The 22,802-nt window shown below is 42.2% G+C and overlaps 1 protein-coding gene across 4 annotated transcripts in view; it reads left to right on the top strand.

The window, feature by feature from the left end:
* Positions 1 to 22,802, top strand: part of Sec24b (SEC24 homolog B, COPII coat complex component) — a 63,201-nt gene that overhangs the window by 22,145 nt on the left and 18,254 nt on the right. For 2 of the 4 annotated variants that reach the window (XM_050134722.1, XM_050134547.1), the window contains 4 exons: positions 9,460 to 9,564; positions 17,520 to 17,600; positions 18,399 to 18,631; positions 21,411 to 21,595. In XM_050134722.1, coding sequence (XP_049990679.1) covers positions 9,460 to 9,564; positions 17,520 to 17,600; positions 18,399 to 18,631; positions 21,411 to 21,595 — 604 coding nt within the window. The remainder of the gene's footprint in view (positions 1 to 9,459; positions 9,565 to 17,519; positions 17,601 to 18,398; positions 18,632 to 21,410; positions 21,596 to 22,802) is intronic. The other 2 variants (XM_050134805.1, XM_050134636.1) reach the window with 1 other exon arrangement.

The following is a 22,802-nucleotide window of genomic DNA, read 5'->3' as shown; positions in this document are numbered from 1 at the left end:
TTTAATTGTTTTCTTGTGTGAGCGGATCTGATCCTCAGAGTTCAAACCAAATGGTGTGCTATTATGAGACTACCTTTAAATCCTTAGAGGAGACCAAGCAAGCCTGTGCAGCTTGTTGACCTGTGGCCCTGTGTACCCATGGGTTTGTTCAGTGCATCCTCATTGGCAATGCCTGGCCTCCTTCTGATTGGCTAAACATGGTGAAATCTTGCCACAATCCAGGGGATTAGCTGCCATCCAAGCCTGGGTTTACAGAACTGTGTGAGCACAGGTAATGTGGGCCGTGGAGCTGCTATAACTGCACACATGTTCCTGGGTCCAGGACTCATGAAGGAACCAACAACCTATGACACGTCCTTTGAAACTTACCAACAAGTTAGCATAGCTGCCTTCAAAGCTCAGAGAGAATTGTCCTCTAAAAGGGAAACCTGTAGAGAACTTGGGGGAAAAGCCAGAAATGTAGCCAGCCTTGTGGCCTGGTTCTTTTAAGCTACAGTGCCACCAGATGGCTGCCGTGGTGCCACCGGATGGCTGACCCTGAGGCAGGAAAGGTACTTAGCTATAACTTGGCTTTTGAAAATGCTGACAGGACTTGTAAGGAGACACTTGGGGATTGTCATAAGTGCTTACATTTATAAGATTAGGTTAGAGTGAATGTGGACATATGTCCTAACCATCCTCAAAAATACCTCTCGCAGCAGTCCTTCAGTCAGTTATGCTCCTGTATCCTCCGTCTCCCATGGTCTGCACGGCCTCCCAGGTTTATGCAGAGAGGAATCCATTGGGCTAACAAATGCTGTTCACAAATGGGTATTCATCAGCAACCTTGAGAGAGCCTGGGAAATGGCTGCTATCCCTTCAGACACTCAGCACTATCACCCCAAGAGTCCCCATGCATTGGTAGGGCAAACCAAGGACCATCAGCTACCAAAATGTACCATTGATCAGCTCTATTAGGCGGCCTCAGGCAGTGTGGGGCGGGGGAGGTTGAACCTTAATTTCATCACCTGACTTAGATTGGCCTCTAACATGGGGTGGATCCAACTCAGCAGGCATAGTAGGACTTATTTTAGGCAGAAGTAGCCAGAGCCTGCAGGGACTGAAGATTCACCCAGGGGTAATAGATGAAGATTGTGTCTGGGTAATTAAGGTTCTCGTTCAGTTAAATCAAACTTGGTTTAGCATACACCCAAGTTAAAAATTGCTCAAGTACAGAATTTCCCCAATATTAGTACTCATGGCTTAGTCCCATAAGGACGGAGGTTTTGGGTCTTCAAACCATGTTGCTAAGTACAAAGAATAACAGACAATCACTCAGAAATGAGGCTGAACTTAATTGGTAAAGCTTTTCTTGAACTTATTGATACCAGGGCAGATGTGCCCGTGGTTGTGGAATGACACACGGGCCTCCGGCATAACCACTTCAGCCAACCACAGCCAGCCTGCAGGGAGTCTGAAAGGCTTGGACACCGTTACAAAGTTCACTGTGATCAGATGCCAGGATGCTGGAGGTCATCAAGGTGCTGAAGGCCATAGCCCTGCCAAAGATGCTTGTAATTTTATGAGGCTGATATATTTGAGCCAACCGGGCATCCTTTTCTATAGCCAAAGCCTTGCTATTGTTAGATAATACACCAGGACTTAGTCCTCTATGGGATTTAGGTAGAATACAAGTAGCAACTACTCCCATAAATCCTCGGGGTGATTGTAAAAGACTGGGAGTGGGGTGTCGCATGACTGCTGGTTTTCACTAGCAGCCTTGGTCAGTGCTACACGGAATGCCTGAGGGAAATTGGCCTCCCAGATCACTTGGCCATCAGAGAAAGCTCACTGGGTAGATCAGTGGCCACTCACGGGAGGTGGGGGTTGCCTATACTACTTTAATGGAGAAGCAGTTACAGGGCACTTATTGGGCACATAGACCAGTTTCCTAATTCCTAACACCAATCTTACCTTAAGAAAGAAATCCGGTACATAGAGGCTGTTTAGGACTTATAGTTTATAGGAGCTGTACAGAGTCATGCCGGCAGTGGGCCACCGCCACCTGTTGCTCTCCCATCGCATCTTTATTTCATTGTAGTTGACTTCAAGGGTTGTTTTCATCATTTGGCTACATCTTGGCTCTCTCGGATTTTGCTTTTCCCCTCTCCTGACCAATCATAGTCTGTCGTAGCCCTTGCCCAGGGTGTGAAATCGGCCCTACTGTGTGTTAGGAATTTGCAGATGAAAGGCTAAGGCTTAGATTGCACACTGGATGGTGATATTCTAATCAGCCTTCTGATTCTTCTGAATGGACAGTGAACTTTGTTGGAAACTAAAAGAGGCGTTTCAACCTGTTTCTCCAGAAAAGATTACGAAGGCATCTCCATTCTAGTACGTAGGTAAAATTATAAAGGAACATGCTATATGCCCTCAAAAGCCAGAAGCTCGCAAGGATTTTCTCAAAATTCTTGATAATTTTCAAGAATAGTTGGCAGATATAATTGGCTCGGACTTAAGCTTACTACTCAAGAACTTTCTCTCGTTTTCCAAAATTTAGGAGGGGACACTGATCCCTCTTCTCAGTGCTGTATTACTTTTGAGGCTGGGATGGCTCTAGCTGTATGAAAGGGGCTGTGTCCAGGTACATAAATGGGTCCCAGCCACATCTCTTTCACTAGCAATCCTGAAATCACCCATGACCCCTAGTGGAGCACTCTGGCAACTGCAGAGAATTTTGAAATAGTTGCATTTAGGGCATTACTTATCCAGGGTTTTGAATTTGCTATGAGTAGGTGGCAAAGGGACTCACACTATAGGAATTTACTTCTGGAAGAGCCAGAAGTAAATGCCATCCCATATTCAGGAGATAACACTGGCTCTGGCAGCAATCCACTGCCTGGCAGTGCTCTTTGGCTAGTTAATTACCTGGTCAACTTGATTCCATCTCCCACCAACCAAGATAGTATGCTGTACACCCACCCTTGGGGTTATTTCCCTAAGGTCATACAATCTTAACCCCTTGCTTTAGCTAGAACTGTCTTTACAGACACTTCTAGCAACATTATAGCTGCCTGACACTCTTGCTTGGGTTCTGAAGTAACGCAAAATGTACTCCATGAGCTGAACGCGGCAGTCTGCATAGTTTTGGATGGGATTGCCTTTCCTTCTGTCAGTATTTGCAGCCAGTGCTCCTGTGCAGTAGGAGTAGGGCAAGCCTACATTGGTCAGGCTCCAGGCCAAGCTCTCTCCCATCTTTTCTGTAGGGTCCTGAAACTCTCCATGTCGGTGTCCTTGCTGTGTTTGACGTATTTGGCCACATTCAGCTCTCCCCAGACCATTGGCTGATGCAAATGCATGACTGACACCTTGGTCTCAGGATCCGCACTCTGCTTCCCTGTTGCTGTGCCGTCTGCCTTGCTGCCCGTGGTCATCATTCTCTGTGTCATCAAAATGCTTCCTCTTTACAAAATGAATTTGCCATTTTTGAGAACAGACTAGGTCAGTAGTTACGCAGTGCACCCACCGCAGTTCTTTCACGTGTGACAGCGGCATTGACCATGGAATGTTATGTCTCAGTGTGTCTGGCCGATGGATGTTCTTCATGTGTCTCCTTTGGGAGAGTACAGTTTGTGCATGTTTCTGTTGCTCGCTTTTCTCATGTTGTTTATGTCCTGCTTACTCATGGGTCACCAACATGCTATTGCTCATTGCCTTGCTGCACTTGCTGTCATGGGCCATCCACAGCACCTCAAGATGGGCAGTGCTCCTGCATACGACTTTTCTGCATTACAAAACTGTTGTGCTCAGAACACGGATATTCCTTACAACCCTCAGAAACAGGCTAATGGAGAAAGGTCCCATAGATGACTCAAGGAACAATTAGGAAAACAAAAAGGGGAAATTCTCTGCCCCTACCAATTCTCTAGATGGGGCTTTATTTACATTAAACTTTAAATCATGTGAAAGATGGCCTTTCCATCACAGAATGGCACTGGTCACCAAAGGAAAGGGAAATAGAACCTAAGGTGCTAGAGAAACATGTCGTGACAGGAAGAGGTTTGGCCTGTTCCCCGTGCTAATGTGGGGAAGAGGGTATTCTTGTGTCTTCCCTGAAGGTGTGAACAGTCACTTTGGGTACCTTCAAGCGTCTAGAGAGCTGTGGATGCAGTGAAGTTCCTGGTTGCAGGTGTGAAGAGGCTGAGACCGGAGCCCACAGAGAAACCCAAAGTGTGGCCCTTGAAGCCAGTCGAGCGGTCTCCAAGGAGGAGGCCTCCTGCACAAACTTCAAGGAGGGCCACACCACCAACATGGGGTCAAATAAAAAGGCTGATGCAAATGTCGGAGGAGGGAGCACGAGGCCTGGGGTTGGGAAATAACCCAGCGGCTATATTTCTGATGTGTCTGGTAATCATATCCATTCAGGTAAGTCCAGTCAGGGGAAAAGCCTACTGGACCTACAGCCCCAGGCCACTGCTTTTTCAGTTAGTGGCATGGTCACATCCTTCTATATCTGATTACACCCTTCTGGAGTCACTTGGAGTCCTGGTGGGCTCGCTTCAACTATTGGTGATGAGCTGCAACCCTTAGATTCAGACAGAATTGACTGTTGCACAGATGACTACTGACATGTGTGAGTGACAGCAGTCCCTTAGAGCAACAGCCAATGGTGGGGAACGAGCTGAGCCCCACCCCCAGGGATTTGGACCCACAATGATAGTGAGGATTTGGCCCAGTTATGTCAGCACACCCTAGGAATGCAGAAGGCTATGTAAGATTGTTTCTCCTAATATCACAAAACAAGCCTCAGGCTTCAGTCTGTTTAACCTGTTAGAACATTTCTTTCGCTTTTATTGGACACAGCGGCTGTTATGTTCTTCCTCTTCTCATCCTTGCAGTCTGGTGTTGAGCATTTCAGCGAACCACCTCTGGACTAAGCGTGGAGAGTCATCGGGAACATCTAAGAAATAAGAAAGGGGAGATGTAGGGAGCAGAGGAAGGCCTGAGTGAATGTGTATGTTTGACATGAGCATGGCCATGTCAAGGACCCCAGTGCCTCAGATCCATGGACATGGCAAAGCCTTTTCTGGGTCAGGCTCGGGGCCAAAGCCTTCCCCTGGTCCAAGCTCGAATGTTGACAGTGTGTACAAAAAGCATCAGCTGCAGCTTCCTCCTCAACTGCAGCTCCTCCTCCCAACTGCAGCTCCTCCTCCCAACTGCAGCTCCTCCTCCCAACTGCAGCTCCTCCTCAACTGCAGCTTCCTCCTCTCAACTGCAGCTCCTCCTCCCAACTGCAGCTTCTTCCTCCCAACTGCAGCTTCCTCCTGGAAATTTACACCTGAGACTGCTCCCTCACAGAGACACCCCACCAAGACTAACCCCTCTTCCTTGTGCTGTACATAATAAACATGCTGAGTGTCAGGGTTGCTTAGTAAGCGCTCTCCATCAGAGAGAGCAAAGCCCACCCGATCTCAGCTTTTCTGTATGTGTGTCTGTCATTTCTTCAGTGTCTGTAGTATCTTCATTCCCGCGTCGCCCCAGTCAGGTTTCCCAGACTCCAGGCTACTGGGCAGAGCAGTTAATAACTTCTTAAGCACTAACCACTAGTACATGGTTAAACCTAAATTGAACCCCAAGTCCCAGGTGTTTTGCTTATTTGCTTGTTTGAGACAAGGGCTTACTATATAACCCTGATGGACCTGGAACTCATTGTGTAGCCCAGGCTGCCCTTGAACTCAAACTCAATATTCGGCTGCCTCTGCCCCCCGAGTTCTGCCAGAGTCCAGTGTTTCTCTGCACTGTTGCGCTGCTCATCTGCTGAGTCCTCCTTTCTGTTTTTGCTTTGCTCTCACTGCACACTTAGACAATGGATAGTTCTTCAACGGTAGGTAGTGCAGGCTGATAAAAGCACGCCCACTAACCTCCTTACCTCTGCCGCCTCAGAGGATGGGACAGAGACTCTCTTTCTAACGTGCTTCGCCTGCGCCTGAGGTACCTCAGAAAAGGAAGGCTTGAGTCTGGGTGCCTTCATTAGTCCCTTAAGGAATGAGGAAACTCTCTGTGTAGTTACAGAGAGAGGTTTTATACCTCAGTGCAGTATTTCAGAGTGAAGTGTAGGTAAGTCAAGTTACTGTGGCCTTTGTAAGGTGGGGGGAGGTAAAGGCTGTTAACAAGGTTCTTCTTTGAGTGGAAAAATAGTATCATTGGAATAGGCACTTGAGTGTTTATAAAGCTGGTATTTCGTGGGAGTCTTTGTGAAGTCTTCTAATGTGGGTGCTTTGAAGATAATCTTAGGAAAGATAAAAATTGCTCAAAATTAAACTCTTGAATTAAAAAATAAAATGCCCTTCACAGTGGGGTTGTTCCCTTGAGACCAGTTCAGGTTTTTGTTTGTTTTGTTTTGTTTTGTTTTCAGAAACAGTGAAAGACAGTAAAGACAGCTTTCGTTAAACTGTCCCAAAGATTGTGTTCTGCAGAAGACCTTTAGTAATAGGTGATTTAATCCAGTTGTGGTTTTGGATTAGGGGAGGTATCACTGCTCTCACGTGCACCTTGGGCATGCGCTCTACATCAGCTACATCCCCACACCAGGGGATGAATGGGGTAGGATAGGGTGTGTGCTTATTTTATTTTGCAAGGAGGGTGTGAAATTTGACCCCGGGGTTCATAATTTTAATTTTCCTGTATTCCAGAAGAAATTAGGAAATAGGAATTGGCAAGGAAAGAGGATTTATTTAATTTGGACACACTGGAAAGGAAACAAATGAGTTTTTCTTCAACTTCCTTAATAGCAGTAATCAATGTTAGATAGGAAAGACATGCCATGGGAAAATATGCCTGCAAAGGTCCAGGCATTGTCAGAACAGTGAGGTTTCTGAGAGAGCTCAGTAGGAGAACCCCCAGAGAAATCTAACTTCTTGGTGTATTTCCTGAGTGTTCCTGTTGGCCCCGCTGCTGGGGAGGGTTCTGCTAAATCCTGGAGTCTGATGACTGCTGTGTCAGATCCTGGGAGTGCTCGCTGCCTCCTGCTTTCACTAAAGTCCCAGCTTGAAAGTCTTGGCCAGCTCGGTGCTCTAAGAGTAGAAGATGGGTTACTTTCCGTGGGGTTCCGTGTGGGCTTCAGAATGACCTCTAGGAGGTGGTGTTCCAGTCTCCTACCCATGTGTATGGGTAGGAGCTCTTAGAGAGGGAGGGCTTGAATAGAAGCACTGTGGGATTCCTGGATGCTGGAGTTGGCTATGGGACAGCTAGCTGCTTGTTGCATTCTAAATATACTGTACGTATCTGAAACAGGACCTTTAAATGTGGAGTGATATTATTCCAAAGCTATTATCATTCCTTTGTGGTTCTGAAATGTCATGTTTTTAACTATTAATATTCCCAAGATTTTAGTGGAGCTTACTTGAACAAGCAAAGGTAAGCTAATTTCTAAACACATTGAAAGTCATGGTAGGAGAACGGTATGTGATGTTTAGTTAATATAGTAAATGGACAACCACAGTGTATTCTAAAGTCTACAATACATAATACTATTCTCTGACTTAAATGTTAGTTTAAGTGAATTAAATGATTGTTATATGAATTTTTGTCATTGTTTAGCCATCTCATTCTCTCAACTAGGCTTTGGATTCTTTTCTAATAATTGAAATAAATCTGTTAAATCTGGAGGAGAGGAAAATATTTATTTTATAATATGTATACAAAGTTGCTTTGTATTGTGGCTCTTTCGAGTAGCATTAGCAAACAATCGTACTAATTTAGTCATGAAGAATGGTTCTCTTCTCACTGTTTGCTTTACTGGCCTCTCTTAAATACAACAAACAGAATATCTTCTTTGTCTTGTGTCATCTTGTATACACACATACGTGTACACCGCTAGTAGCCCATTGAAGAAGTGTGACATTGTAAAGTAAGTCATTAAATTTAAGGATTTCTTCTGTGAAAATCCTTTTGCTATTGTTCTATTTAATTGTAACTTCTTTGTATATTTAACTTATGGCCTAATATTAGCTAAATTTCCATTTTAAGTAGGGGTTAGAGGATCGTTGTCACTGAATTCGGAAGGTGTCAATTTGTTTGTCGTGTAATGCCTGAACCTATTTTATTTTGAGTTTTACCTTTTCAAATGAATTCAAGGTAACTACTCTTTTAACTGTACTAAGTGTTTCAGCTGGCCAGGTATGATAATTCACACCTGTAATCTCATCACTTAGGGAGCGGAGACGTGAGGAGTATGTCTCTGTTCAAGTTCAAGACCTGGCTGGACTACAGAGTGAAACCAGCTGAAAAAAAAAAAAAAAAAAAAAGTAAAATGAACCCCCAAATCAGCAAAATTAGCAGATTTCTCACCACTCTCTTTATATTAGTGGGAAGTTGAAAGCTTTTCAGATTAACCTTAGCCACCTCTGACCTCAGTCCAATGTGCTTGTCACCAGCCACTTCTTACTCTCAGGATGAGTTCTCTGTATCCACATTAACCAAAAAGACCACCCAGAGAATAATGGTGAGAGCATATGAGGCAGGGAACCTGTGATTGGTGACACTCCACAGTGCTTCGAGCGTATTGAGTATTCATGGAGATTCCAGCTCTGTGTCTGGAGTTTTTCTTTCTCAGAATAGAGCTGTAAGATTTTCCTTGTTAGCCTGTGTTCACTCCTATTTCTAAAGAGTTCTCATTTTAAAGCTAGATTAGTTGTATTTTCCTTTAAAATTTTATGGATGTTAATTTTCACATCTTGACTTCATCAGATTAAGTAATAACATGTAGTAATTGTATGACAAGGGAGGTCCTACATACACACCAGGTTATGCCTTTCCCACCATCTGCCTTCTTGGTGGACTTCAGACATACTGATCTTATTTCACACTCACGTGTAGGCTGTAGGGTAACACCGCCAGGCCTGGGCATTACATGAAATCACTTCTCTGTCATTGTGAACCTAAGGCCACAGTGTCCCCAGTGAGCAGAGAACTGTGCTCAGTAGTTTTTTAACTGTCATTCTTTTCCGTTATGGCAACTGAGCTGCCATCAAGGTGGGATTAGCATACAGAAGGAACCTAGTATTGAATGTGTTTAGGATGCAGCCATACAAATTTAGTTTGGTAGAAATGGTTACTTTCTGCCAGGAAAGTGTGTTCTCAAAGGACGTGCACCCCAACAGCCCCAGGGCTGAAGAAGGTAAATGGAGATAGAGCTTAAAATTATTTTCTGAGAACACCACTGTGGGTTCCAAAAGTCAGTGTAATATATGGTACTTTTTTCATGCTTAAATCAGTTAGTTCCAATTAAAATTGCTTTTACTAAACTGCTTTGCATAGATTTTTTTAATGGTTCGGTTTTGATAATAATCTGCTGATATTAATATGCACGCTGGGAATGTTCTTTGGAATGTCAGAGTTCTTTCTCACTTTTAATGTAAAGATTTATTCCTTGACTTTCCTGTTGGTTTGACTCTTGTGTTTGTGCTTTCCACTTTACAGGCATGCAGTATGGTGACTATGTTAATAATCAAGCTAGCTCCACACCAACTCCCTTGTCATCAGCTTCCGATGATGAGGAAGAGGAGGATGAGGATGAGGAAGCAGGTCTGCTTTAGCTTTACACAGTTTCCGTCTTCGCCTGTTTAACTGCCTTTATTTTACAATCTTAGCCTTTAGAAAATGTCTGAAGATTGAGCAAATTGAACGGCTCGGTTTGGGTCACATCTTTGATGCTGGTTGAATGTTTTCTTCTTTTAGACATGCCTGTCTTCCCAAGCAGTGTGCAAAGGAATGAGGCCCGACTGAAGCCCTGCTGACGGCTGTAGCACCCTTTAGGAATAATGTTCTGCTTTGCATGCTTCTTCAGACTAATCGAAATGATTACGGACTTTGTAATGTGCTAGAGAAATAAGATACTGCTCTCTGGGATCTGGGTCCCCTTGGGCTCTCTTAGCATGCGCTTAGAAGAGCCACCTTAGTATTTGCCTGCTCTTGGAATAGCAGCTCATGTTACATCACTAAAGAGGGTATATGGTTGCGTGGTGACCACCTGCTTCTTTTTATTTTTTATTCTTGATAGGTGGAACGCTATTAAAAATGAGACAGTGCAGTTCTTGCACTAATACCCACACTTGGAAAGTAGACGAGTGAGCCATGCTCACTCAAGTTATTTTATGTGACTGCGATTTTCTTCCTGCTGCCTTTATTACTGATGGAAGGATTTGCTGCAATTTGTCTAACCAAAAGCGGCTGGTCTGTGTATATGTTTTAAAATATTCAAATCTTTACACATGATTTGAAGGGGATAAAAATAAGAGATTCCAGTTAGGAAGAAATTAGCCTTAATATGTAAAACATCATTTATTTTTCAGAAATGTTTTATTTTTTATTTTAACATGATTTCAGATTTTTAAAGTTTAAAAGATACTCCCATATATGTTTTGCCCAAATTAACCACCTTTATAATTCTTCATGTATTTTTACCTTTATTGTCTGAAAGTAAATCACAGACATGAACTTTACTATCAAATACTGAAGTGTATTTTGCCTGGTCACCAAGGTAGTACGATTACAAAAATTGAACATTGGTGCTGTAATGGCTGGTTATAGTTCATGGTCAGTTCTTAGTAACTGTCACAATTTCACTTTTTAGAACTGTTTTCCTGGCCCAGGGTCCAGTCCATAATAGTTCATTGAACTTAGTTGATATGTCTTCAATAGCTGTTGATGCAAAACACTTGGTTCATAGGGAATAAGAGAATTTTTTCAACGCCCAGTTTGAGTTACTGGCTTAAGAACACAGACTTGGGTTTCCCTAAACACCATGTTCCAATGTGGTAATGGTTTCATGGAGTTTTGATAGTCAAGTCATGAATCAAGGTGTTTCTCAAATATATTGGTGGAAACAGCAGATAGATGGGACACAGAGCACAGTGAGGAGCCTCTGCTGTGGGGCTCAGATGCGATCTGATTGGCGTTCTTGTTGCACTGGTGGAGGCTGAGTCTCTACATGCCAGAAGGATTTGCTCGATAAGTCACTGGGCTGTCAGCTCACACTCAGAGGTGGGAAGTAAACAAATGCCCAGGAGAGAGCTACAGCCAGCTCAAAATCAGTTCTGCTTTTAGTCTAGCATTCCTGCTTTCTAAAACCTGTCAGTCTCGTAGCTTGTTTAACACAGCTGTGGCTTGTGTCTGGGAACTCCATTCACACAGGCCCATTATTTTATGAGGTGTTCTGATGACCCTGTTGTGACTTACTGAAGCAGAGTATCTCGTAGCCCCCAGGTTGGTCTCACATTCTTTGTAGAGTCGAGGCTGGCCTTGAGCTGCTGGAATGGCATGTTCATAGCCACATTTGGTTTAGAGCATGCAGCTTGGACAGATTTCTACAGCAGTGTTATATTGGCAGTGCCCCTGGTGATGTCTGTTAATGCGGAGCATCTGCCACACGGACTCTGTGAAGTCACTCTTTTCCCTGTTGAAGTTAGTAAGTATTTTAGAGAGATTTTGAGGTGGGCAAATGTACTGATTTTTGGTGTTTGTTTTTGTATGTGCACACATGCTGATGCGTGGGTCTGTATCCAGGCAGAGGTCAGAAGGTGCTTTGGATTTCTTGGAGCTGGAAATGCAGGCATATACTGGCTTGCTGTGTTGGTGCTGAGATCTGAGCTTGGGCCCTCATTGTTCAGCAAGTACTCTAGCGGTGGAGCCATCGCTCCAGTCCTGAATACCGTGTTCTTTATTCAGCTGTTACCCATTGCTTTAGTGTTCATTAATATTTTCAAACTCTCGGGGTTCTATAGTGATGAGTTGGACTTATTTTTATGACGACCCCTTGATGGCGTCTTGTTCTGGATTGGCTGGTGGCAGAGCCCTCAGATGAGCTCTGATGTCTGTCTTCCTCCCTTTAGGTCTAACACTGTTTGGACATGGGGAGGTAGAAAGAGAACGAGAAGAACATTCCTTGATTCTCACTGGTGCACCTTTCATGTGTCTGTGACTAGGTGAACCCTTCTGGCCCTGGGTGGTTGCTAGTATAAAACCTGTGGTTACTAATAAAGAATGGTCAGAGGGGTGGGATAGCCACTTTTCTCACCCAGTAGCTGCTGGACATGGGGTCTGCCTTTCACTTTTCTGCAAGTTTTGTGTAAGATGTGTGGAAGCAAAGCCTCCTTTTATACGGTTAACTTAAACTTGAGCAATGCTAGGAAATATCTTGGCTTTGTTGACCCCACAGGATAACTTAGGCCTTTTCTTCAGGCTTCAGTGTTGTTACATTTTTCTCAGCTTCAGAGATTCTGTGCTGTTTTATTTCTTGTGGAGCCAGGCTCTCCCTGTGAAGTGCAGGCAAATGTTCATTTGGCCTCCTCCTCTTTCCTTTGCTTCCTCGGATTGTAACTCCTTTTGTTTTCCTCCTTTGGTTTGCAAAGCTTATTCAAAAGCTGGGACAAAACCAGTATAGACTGAGGGGAAGTTCTTCTCAAGAACGCCATTCATAGGCATTTCTCCAACCTGGCCTCATTCTTACATTTCTGGTGTAACGAGACTGAGGAACCTAGAGCTACCTAAGGTTTATAGGGGGGTAGAAAATCCCCTGTTCATTTAACATTAGCTTTCACATTGAAATGGCCAAGGTAGAACTTCCCTAATCTGAAGTGTGAAGTGCTTTCCTCGTGATAGCTCATAGGTAATCCTGGATGCACGAGAAATATTTAAGATTACGTTTTGACCCCATGTTTAAGGTACACATGAAATATAAATGATTCTATGTTTAGATTTGCTTTTAAAGACACCTCATCTTTTATATATAAATATCTAAAATATAAATATATGAAAATATAGAAAATATTTTTTAAACTGAAACCTTTCTGGTCCCATGTATTTTAGATAAGAAATGTCAGGTCTGTTCTTTGTTCTCCTCCCCAAATGCTTAGGGTAGAGCAACAGCACTTATAACCACAGGACAACTGGAAAAGGCAGCAGTTTGGGATTTTAAGCTTTGCCTTACCTGAAAAGGAAATGCTTTTCTACTGGCATAGGGGAAGGATTGCTCAGCCGAGAGTGGCCTGGCCTTGAACACAAGGGGAAAGGAGGTGTATTGACTGGTGGGCAGTTTGTATAACTACATTGTAAGGCCAGAGGGAGGATAGGGTGGTACAGAAGTCTTGAGAAGTGAAGGTACGAGCCAAGTGTAAGCCATAGTTTGAAGGGTTACAGTGTGAAGGTTATCCAGATGGTTTTCCTCTAGGGTTGTAGGGAAGTCATGGAGATGTGGAGATGTCTTTAAGCGTGTTGAGAATGTCAACATACAGGTTTCATATGTGTTTGCACGTGTGCATGTTCAGTACAGTGCTGACTGGTGGTGGCAGAGATGGCCTGAATGCACCAGAGTGGGTTATCTGATCCTCTGTTCATCTGCGCTGACTGCTCCTGACTCTGCTTCAGTCCCGTGACAGGACTTGGACTTCTGAAAGTAAATGAGCAGACTTAAAAATCACTAAATAAATTAGAACAACTGTTTCTATAAAAGTAATAATTGAGCCGGGCTGTGGTGGTGTAGTGGGTCTCTAACCCCATAGGGTCACATCAGATATACTGCGTATCATATATCTACATTATGATTCATAGCAGTAGCAGAATTACAGTTAGGAAGTAACAACAAAAATAATTTTATGGTTGTGGTCACCACAGCATGAAAAACTGTATTAAAGGGTATTTTTTAATTGTTATTATTTATTTATTATTATTATTATTATTATGTAATGTGAAAAGTACATTTGGGAGGTTGAGAACCACAGGTGTAGACCCACTAGCTTAGATTCACCCTCTGTATCCTGAGTGCTGGGAGGCCTGCAACACCATGTCCAGCAAGAATTATTATTTCTTAGTAGTTACAGTTAAACCATTTTTGGTCATAGAATATACCATAGATTGTTGTTGGTGTTTGTTTTGAAGTAGGGTCTGAGTATAAGTCTTGGCTGGCCTGGAACTCACTACATAGACCAGGTTGGCCTTGAACTCATAGAGATCTGCCTGCCTACTTTTACCTTAACCAAAGTATTTTATAGCAGTTTTATTGGCATATAACTCATACCATAAAATTAAATTACTTAAATTTACTGTTCAGCAAGTTTTACTATTTTCTTACTTTGTTACCCATCACTGTTCCAGAACATTCTTATCACTCCAGAATAGAAACTAGCAGTCACTTCTCATTCTGCCTTTCTCAAACACTTAGCTCAGGCAACTGCTGTGTTTTTTGTGGCTGACTTCTTTTCTGAGCATAGGTCACCCACGGTGTCACCCACAGTGACCTAAATTCTGAGTTGGTGGACATTTGGGTTTTTCCATCTTTTGGCTGTAACTAGCCTTGCTTCTATGAACATTTGCCAGCAAGTTTTTTTTTTTTTTTTGAAAGTTTATTTTCATTTATCTTAAGACATTTCTTGGCCATATAGTAACTATATTTTTAGAAATTGCCATGGCTACACTGTTGTACAGTTCCATGAAGTTTCCAATTTTTCTGTATCCTTACCCCCCCCCACCCAAAAAAAATGCTCTTATGAGTCTTCTTGGTATTTACCTGCCTCGGTGGTGTGAAGGTGGAACCACAGTGTGCTATGTCTTGGTTCCCATTGCACTCATAGCTGGTGACGTGAGCATCGTCTCATGTGCTCTCTGCCTTTTATGTCCAACACCAGAGAGTGCTGTGTCCTCAGGAGTATGGTGTGGTGAACACTTAGAAGTGGTGCACGGGCTTTCCCCTGTGGCCAGCTCTGTGGCTGAGCTAAACAGGACTGAAGAGTTTTTGTTACCCCAGAGAACCCTGTACTCATTAACTGTGGCTCCCCCTTTTACTCTCCTCTCAGCCCACAGTGACTAGTCTACCCCAACTCTAAATTTGCCCATTCTAGGGCTTCACTGAAATAGGACTGTATAATGTATGCGTTCTTTTTGGTCTGGCCTTTGTCCTTCCGCGTGTTTTTCAGATTTGTTCACATTGTGGCAGTTGTGAGTACCTAATTCTTTTGACCGAACTGTAGTCGATTATGCTAGATACAGCAATTTGGTTTCGCCATCATCTGTTGGTAATTATTTGAGTTGCTGTGTTTTTGTTTGTTTGCTTGTTTGTTGCTTGTTTTGAGACAGGGTCTTGTTATGTAGCCTAGGCTGCTTTCACACTTGATGATCCTTCTGCCTCAGCTTTCTGAGTGTGAGAATTACAGGCATGTACTACCACACCTGCCTTTAGCATATATATTTTTTTAGTGCCAGTACTATAATACTTTTATGTTTTGGTGACAGGATCTCACTAGGTATCCCAGGCTTAAGCTCAATGTTGAGCTTCCTAAGTCCAGAATTATAGTTGTGTGCCACTGTGCCCACCCAATACTGAGAGACTTTTGACCCCGTACATCAGTCAGCATTTTGCTTGAGTTCTATATGTTGACAAACAGGAAGAACTATTCCTTTCTGTTCCTCATTAAGAGACATGGCATGTGTATACATAGCTTTCTATTTAATCACCTTAGGATGGGTGCTGTTAGCAAATACAGCTATTCTTCCAACTAGTCAGGCTTGGCGGCAAGTGCCTTTACCTACTGAGCCATCTAGCTAGCCATGTGCTTGCTGGAGGTGCTAACTGACCCAACATTATCTAGCAGGTAAATGACATACTCTGCACTTGCAGTTTTCTGTTTTGAAATCATATTCTTTGCTGTGAATAAACCAACCCTATACAGATAACTGCTGATTATATGCTTAGTTTGTATATTTTGTATTGTTAATTCTTAAGATTATCTGAAGGGATTCAGTGAAGGATAGCTAGCATGCCTGTTCTTTTTACATCACAGTTAAAAATTAACTAAGACGTAGTTCAAGCTCTGTCACCCTGGGTGTCCAACAACAGAAGAGGAGATAAATAAAAAGTAATTTTTATATACAATGGAGGCTTTTGTTTTCAGCCATAAAGAGTGTTTGTTTGTAGGGAAAAATGAGTGTAACTGAGATAATCATATCAAGTGATTATTCTAGGACGTAAACAGTCCTAGAAAGACCAAATCTGTTTGTTTCCTCTCATCTCTGACTCCTCCATAGATGTATAAACTCATGCACATATAGAGGGCACGAAAGTGAAAGTAAAATTGTCTGAACAAAGGGAGCTACTGGACAGGATGTGCTCAATATATGATACATACTGTATAAAAAGTTAAAATAAGAACTTTATTTTCAAAAAAAAAGGAAACAAAAAGCTAAAATCCTGGTTGTATCTGAGTTAAGAGCCTGGGATAATGTCTGTACTAGAGAGTTTTGTCACTTTGGTCTCAAGAGAGGGGCCATATCAATTTTCTATACTATGTATCAGTGTCTACACTCTTGTTCTTGTCTGAGATTCTCAATGAAGTATTTGTTGAGTGAATGAATGAAAGAACTGTATCTTATGTTCTATTTTCCCATGTGTCCTAGCACCACTCAGCCTTTCTTAATCTAACCGGTTTGAATGGTCACAAACAGTAAGTGCTCATTGTCTGATATCTGTGTTTACTAGCATGGCTTCCATTTATATTCCCTTATCCAGTATGGTGGGTATTGTTTGATCTGTATTCTGCACAAGGATCATGGAGGCACAAAAATACTTTCATGTTATGTGGAAGAAACCCAAGCCATAAAGTCTTCTTCTTTTATTTTTTTTAGCTTTTTATATGTGTGAGTGTTTTGCCTGCATGTGTATGTATGTATGTATGTGTATATATATACATATATATATATATACACACACACGAGATGTGTGCTCATAGAGGTCAGAAGAGAACATCAGATCCTCTGGAACTGGAGTTATAGCTAGTTAGGAGCTGCGATGTGGGTGCTTGAAATCGAACCGAGGTCCTCTGAGAGATCTCTTAACTGCTGAACCATCTCTTGAACCCCAGGGTCTTTTATGAATATATGTAACAGCTCTGCTGTGCTAAAAGTCATCTTAATTATCTTAAACTTCCTAGTACTTATAGAGTGTGTTTGATACCTTGAGATTGATGGGTGTAATATTTCAGGTGTGGTTCTGTTAAAATACCTGCTAGTCCTAAATTTATATTTGATTATCTTTAGAATTTGTTTATTCTTAAAGCTAATGTATGTCTAACTGAATTTTATTCCACTCATCAGCTGCAGATTCTCCCCACCATTATTTGTTACTCTTTTAAAATAATTTTTTATTACATTTATGTATTTGTCAGGGTGAGCATGTGCCTGCCATGGCCAGTTTGCGGAGTCCAGGGAACAACTGGGCTGAGTTGGTTTTCTCATTCTTGGGCTCAAACTTGGGTGGTCATTTGTTCAGCCTATCATGGCAAGTGCCTTTACCTGCTGAGCCATTGGATAGCGTGTGCGTGCGTGTGTATGTGCGTGTGTATGTGTGTGTGTGCGTTTTCAAACATCAGTCATTGTAGTTTTTACAAGAGTTGGGAATTGTAGTTCAGCAGAGCCATCTTTATTCACGTGCCAACAGTAGCTGTAAGATGCCCTGCCACTTGGAACTCAGCAGCTGTTTGCTTTTCCTTCAGGTGTTGACAGCTCCTCTACCACAAGCAGTGCTTCGCCCTTGCCCAACAGCTACGATGCCCTGGAAGGAGGCAGCTACCCAGGTAACTTGTGTCGTTTAAGCTGCTAGCCACCAGTCACTCTAAAGGTGGCTGTGAGCAAGTATCGAAAGCAGACTGCATTTTTATCGGAAAAAGTAGGACATTTTTCAGCTTTAAAACCATCCTGTAACAACCCCTGAAGAAATCTATTGTTTTGTTTTTCTCTTTTTCTTAAAAAAAAAAATAATAGGGAACAGTATTCTAATTTTCTCTTCTTTTAAAAACTGGTTCCTTGTTGGGTGTTGGTAGCTTACGCCCTTAAATAAAGGACATCCAGTCCCTGAATTTTCTTAGGCACTTAATGATGCCAGATGTTGTTCTGGAAGTCTAGACACCATTCACACTCTACTCACAATTTATTATGCAAATAATGCGATTTCTGGGTGATTGTAGGAAATGTGTAGCTCCTCTCCTGGACATCTTACATTAGCAGTCAGATAAAGGACAATTTAGAAAAGAGAGTAATTTATGTAATTTATAATCTGAATTGTCTTGTTTTGTTTTCTGCTCCTTAGCCCCAGTTCTGCTGAGAGAATTAAAAAACAAAAATATACACTACTGTGTTAAGTGTGTATGGTATTATTAGGAGTGGTAGCTGAAGAATTTGTTGTTGAAATTATCCATAGGACAAAGCAATACATAAAATAAGATTGACAGAATATTGATAGATGTTACAGTTGGATGATTTGTCTGTGTGTTTTGCATTTGTCACGTAAAACATTTTGGAAAGAAAACAGTGCCAAGGGTTATTGCTTACCATCCTGATTTGGGGTTGTGAACACTCATTTTTTTCTTTGCTAGATATGCATTCTTCTTCAGCAAGCAGCCCTGTTCCTGACCGTGGCCCAGAACCTAACCCCACCCTCCCCCAGGCTCTGTCTGCAGCTCCTACTCCCAGTGCTCCTCACCCCACAAAGGTAGCAAAGCCTTTTGGCTATGGCTACCCCACTCTTCAGCCTGCTTATCAGAATGCAGCACCACCACCAGCCGCTGGTGGACATCCCAGTGGCCCGGCATACTCTGGATATCCTCAGGTGTGTTTCCAGTCATGTTTGATAAATTGATAAAAATTGTAAAATACCAATTGGAGCACATCTTTGATCATCAGAGCTTTACAAAGGTAGAGGCTAGATGGAAAAAAAAACCTGGCTATAACTTGGGTTTTCTTTATTGTATCTTTAGGTTTGTTGCAGTTTTGTACAGGTATTTTTTATAATCAGGAAATTAAATGGTAATTTAAAATTTATTTCTGTATATCTGCCATGTGTGGGTAACCACAGAGGGTATTGGGCCCCTTGGCACTGGTGTTATAGGTGGTTGTGAGCTTTCCAACATGGATACTGGAAAGTGAACTTGGGTCCTTTTGAAGAGCCAGTGCTCTTAACAAGTGAGCTACTTCTACAGCCCCTAATATTAACTTTTTTAAAATTTTATATCACTAAGGTGCCATTCACCTCATAAAATAAGAGAATGTATCATAATATCTATTTTAGACTCTGTTCTTTACTTGAAGACTCTGCTATGAACAGAAGTGCTTTCTAGTTGGTGATCTCGGTAGCTGCGTTAATTAGTTTTCTCTTGTGATAAAATGCTGTGACCCAGAGTGACTTAGGGAAGAGTTTATTTTGGCTTATGTCCCCAGTGAGGAATACATGTTATGAGGTGGCCAGAGCAGGAAGCTGACTGATCTCATTTCATGACGTGGGACACGGGAAACTGAAGGAACAAAGTGGGAGTGGGGTGGTGTGATGCATTTTCAAAGCAGCTCTCAGGAACATACTTCTACAGCGAGTCTTCATGGCCTAAAAGTTCCAGAAATCCCCCAAAAGATGCCACCAACTGGGAACCAATGTTTCAAATTCATGAGTCTCTAGTGAGATTTTTCATTCAGACCACCAGTGTGGTAGCTCAGGATCATCTGATGGCTTTCTTGGGCTGTCTCTCAGAACCTTTCAGTTTACCTGTCTTTAGAATGGGAAGTAGTGGGAAGTAGTTCTTGTTTTTATTTATTGAGAAGAAAATAGAACATAGGGCAATGAGCAAAATGACAAAAGCATTTCCTTTTGTGCTTAGCTTAGAAAGAAAACATGGGGGCTGGAGAGATGGCTCAGTCATAAGACACTTGCCAGGCAAGGACTGGAGTTTGAATCCCAGCATCCATGTACGTGCTGAGTGGACATGGCTGTCCACTGCCCTGACATCCCCAGAGCAAGCTGGTTAGTGAGACTAGACACATCCATGAGCTCTGGATCTGACTGAAATCCTTGCCTCAGTGAATACGGTACAAGTTTTCACCTAGTAGGTTTTAGCATTTGGTGATGTCTGTGTACTGTCTACTTCAGATGTCTACTGTATGTAGACAAACGGTAGATCCTTTTTTTTTCTTTTGTTCTTTCCTTGCTAAAAAGCCTGTGGTTAGAGTGGTGTGTACATCCTAGATTATAATATAAATAGTAGCAAAAGAATTAAGTAGAAAACTAATTTAAAATGTTGACTACAGGTGAAGAGTGAAGTGAGAATCCTTGAATATACTTTTTTGTAAAGTTTTCATATCAAAATAATACAATCTTTGGTCCATAGTTGAAAAAATCTATTATTTGTAGCTTACCGATGGAGAGTTCAGACTATGCTTAATATATTTAAATAATGTCAAAAAATAGCATCAACTTTTTATTGCAAGTGTACAATTATTAAATATAAGGCTTGTTTTGTTAGTGCTGGAGAGACCTCTCAGGAATTAAAGGCACTGGCTGTTCCTACAGAAGACCTGGGTTCAATTCCCAGCACTTCCATTGTGACAAGCCTCTCCCGGCCAGGGGATCTGGTGCCCTCTTCTGGCCTCTAACGGCACCAGGCACACAAGTGGTGCACAGATGTATATGCAAACAAAGCATTCATTCACAAAAAGAAATTTAAGTTTACAAAAGTGAAAATACAGAAAAGTTGTTTCTGTATGAATCATATACTAAAAGATTTGTCTTATCGTAATTTTTGTACTTTGATACGTACCCCAAGAGGCAGTAAGATTAGAAAAATAGTATTTTTCATGGTAGTAGAACTTATTTCTTCAGCTTTAAGGATTGCTTTTTATCTCCTTGGCTGAATATTTTTTGTGGTTGTATAAATAGAGTATTTTGAGGGAAAGTCCATAAAGAACTAACTGCTTATGCAAATGACCTAAAACAAAAGAAGTGTAAATGTCGGTATTATTTTTGTTAATTTTTGATTTACTTAATTCAAAGATTGAGTAGTTTTAAATTATGACAATATTAATTATTTTGGCCTAAGATAAAGCTATGAAGTGCATAGTGAGTGGCTCACGCCTTTAATCCCAGCACTCAGGAGTCAGAGACAGGCGGATCTCTGTGACATTGAGGCCAGCCTGGTCTACAGGACAACCAGATCTGTATAGTGAGACCCTGTCTCATAACAAAACAAAAGAAAAATGAGAAAGCTCTGAACTCCTAGTAATACTACAAGTATAAAGTGGAGCAGAACTCTGGATACATGTTCATTCTAAGGCACAGGCTCACGCTGAAACGTGATAAGTAATAGAACTTGAAAATGCTTCTACATTTATCATCCCTGTCCAATGCAAACTGTATTATTTCATGTTGAACAACTTGACATTATGAATAAATTTGGTTTTGCTATAAATGCTTACTTACGCTTTAAATTGACTGTTAAGATATGACAGTGAACAGATGTAAATTCTCTTGCCATCTTGAGTTTTCTTCGCATTAAAATCTAGCATTCAGAAACTTGTCTTCATATTTGTCGTATAATTCTCCTTTTGCTTTGACTCTCTCTCAGCATTATCCGGGCGTGAACCAGCTGTCCTCCGGTCTAGGAGGACTAAGTCTACAGAGTTCTCCACAGCCAGAAAGCCTCAGACCTGTGAACCTCACCCAGGAGAAGAATATCTTGCCTGCAACTCCTGTTTGGGCTCCTGTACCTAACCTGAGTGCAGAGCTCAGCAAGTTAAACTGTAGCCCAGAGTAGGTACTCTTTCCTTTCCTTTAGTGTTTTGCAATCAGAGAACTTTGAAAACAATGCATGACTCCAGACTCCAGAAATAGGCAATGTGGTGTCAGTCCTTTGATTTTCTTCATGTAGGCTTTTCTGTTTTGGTTTGGATAGAAATAGATGTAAGCTTCCCTCAGTTTGACTGTGTGTGGGAGTGTGTGGAGTCTGTGTGTGGGATCTGTGAGTATGTGGCACACTGTATTTGTTTTGGGGTTGTGGTGGCACATGCCAGAGGAAGACATCAGGTGTTCTGCTCTGTCACTGTGCTGTATTCCTTTGAGACAGTCACTCACTGAGCCTACAGCCAGGCTGGCAGTTAGCACACCCTGCAGTCCTCCTGTCTCTGCTCCTCACAGCGGGCACACCTGGCCACTCCGGCTCTTTCACATGGCTACTGGAGATTTGAACTCAGTTCCTTTGCTTGCACAGCAAGCACTCTTGTTGCTGAGCCGTCTACCCAGAACCCCTGACTCTTTAAGTAAGGTCATCTTTGAAAATTTCCTTCTTCAGACTTTTCTTGCAAAGGCAGTGCTAAGATGGTTTTCATAAAAGCACCAAGGATTATAGGCTGACAGCTGCTACCTGTCTCTATGCCAAGCTGTTCTTGGGTTGCTTATGGCCTTGCATTAGTGAATAGCTACACATTTTCTAGGAGTTAAGTGAGTGTGTGCATGTGTGTGAGAGCTTGGCTGGCTGCAGTCGTGTATGTCTGTGGTCTAAACTCTTGGGATGCTGAGTTAGGATGATCTCCGCTTACAGGTCTGGACTACTAAGGGACTCTTGTAGTCAGGGGAATTGTGTATATGCTTTTTGTTTGGTTATGGTTTTTGAAAGTGGCACTCTTCAAAAGTAAAAAGAATAATTAGTACTGTCTTTAGATTAGGATAGACCCAAATCTTTTAATGTGATTCTGGGTGGGCGTGGCTCTAAGGTGGAGACATTCTCTTCTAAGCATCAGTGTTGTCATCAGTTAGGAATTCAGGCGGAGTAGTCTTTCTCTAAAATGCTCCCAGCTTTTGAAATGTTTTCATCGACTTCTTTGGTCAGACATTTTTGATCGGCAACTCTGAAATACTCCAGCATCTGAAACCTCCTGAGCATCCTGTCTTTACTCGAAACATTTTAGACGCTGGAGCCTGTGGTACTAGGACCTACACAGAGGGCCCATCCTTGAGTCAG

The sequence above is a fragment of the Alexandromys fortis genome, unplaced genomic scaffold (genome assembly GCF_014885135.2).
Source record: "Alexandromys fortis isolate MF-2015 unplaced genomic scaffold, M_Fortis_MF-2015_v1.1 scaffold_19, whole genome shotgun sequence".
NCBI lineage: Eukaryota > Metazoa > Chordata > Mammalia > Rodentia > Cricetidae > Alexandromys > Alexandromys fortis.
The sequence above is the reverse complement of the archived record's forward strand: the minus strand, read 5'-3'. Positions and strand labels throughout refer to the sequence as shown.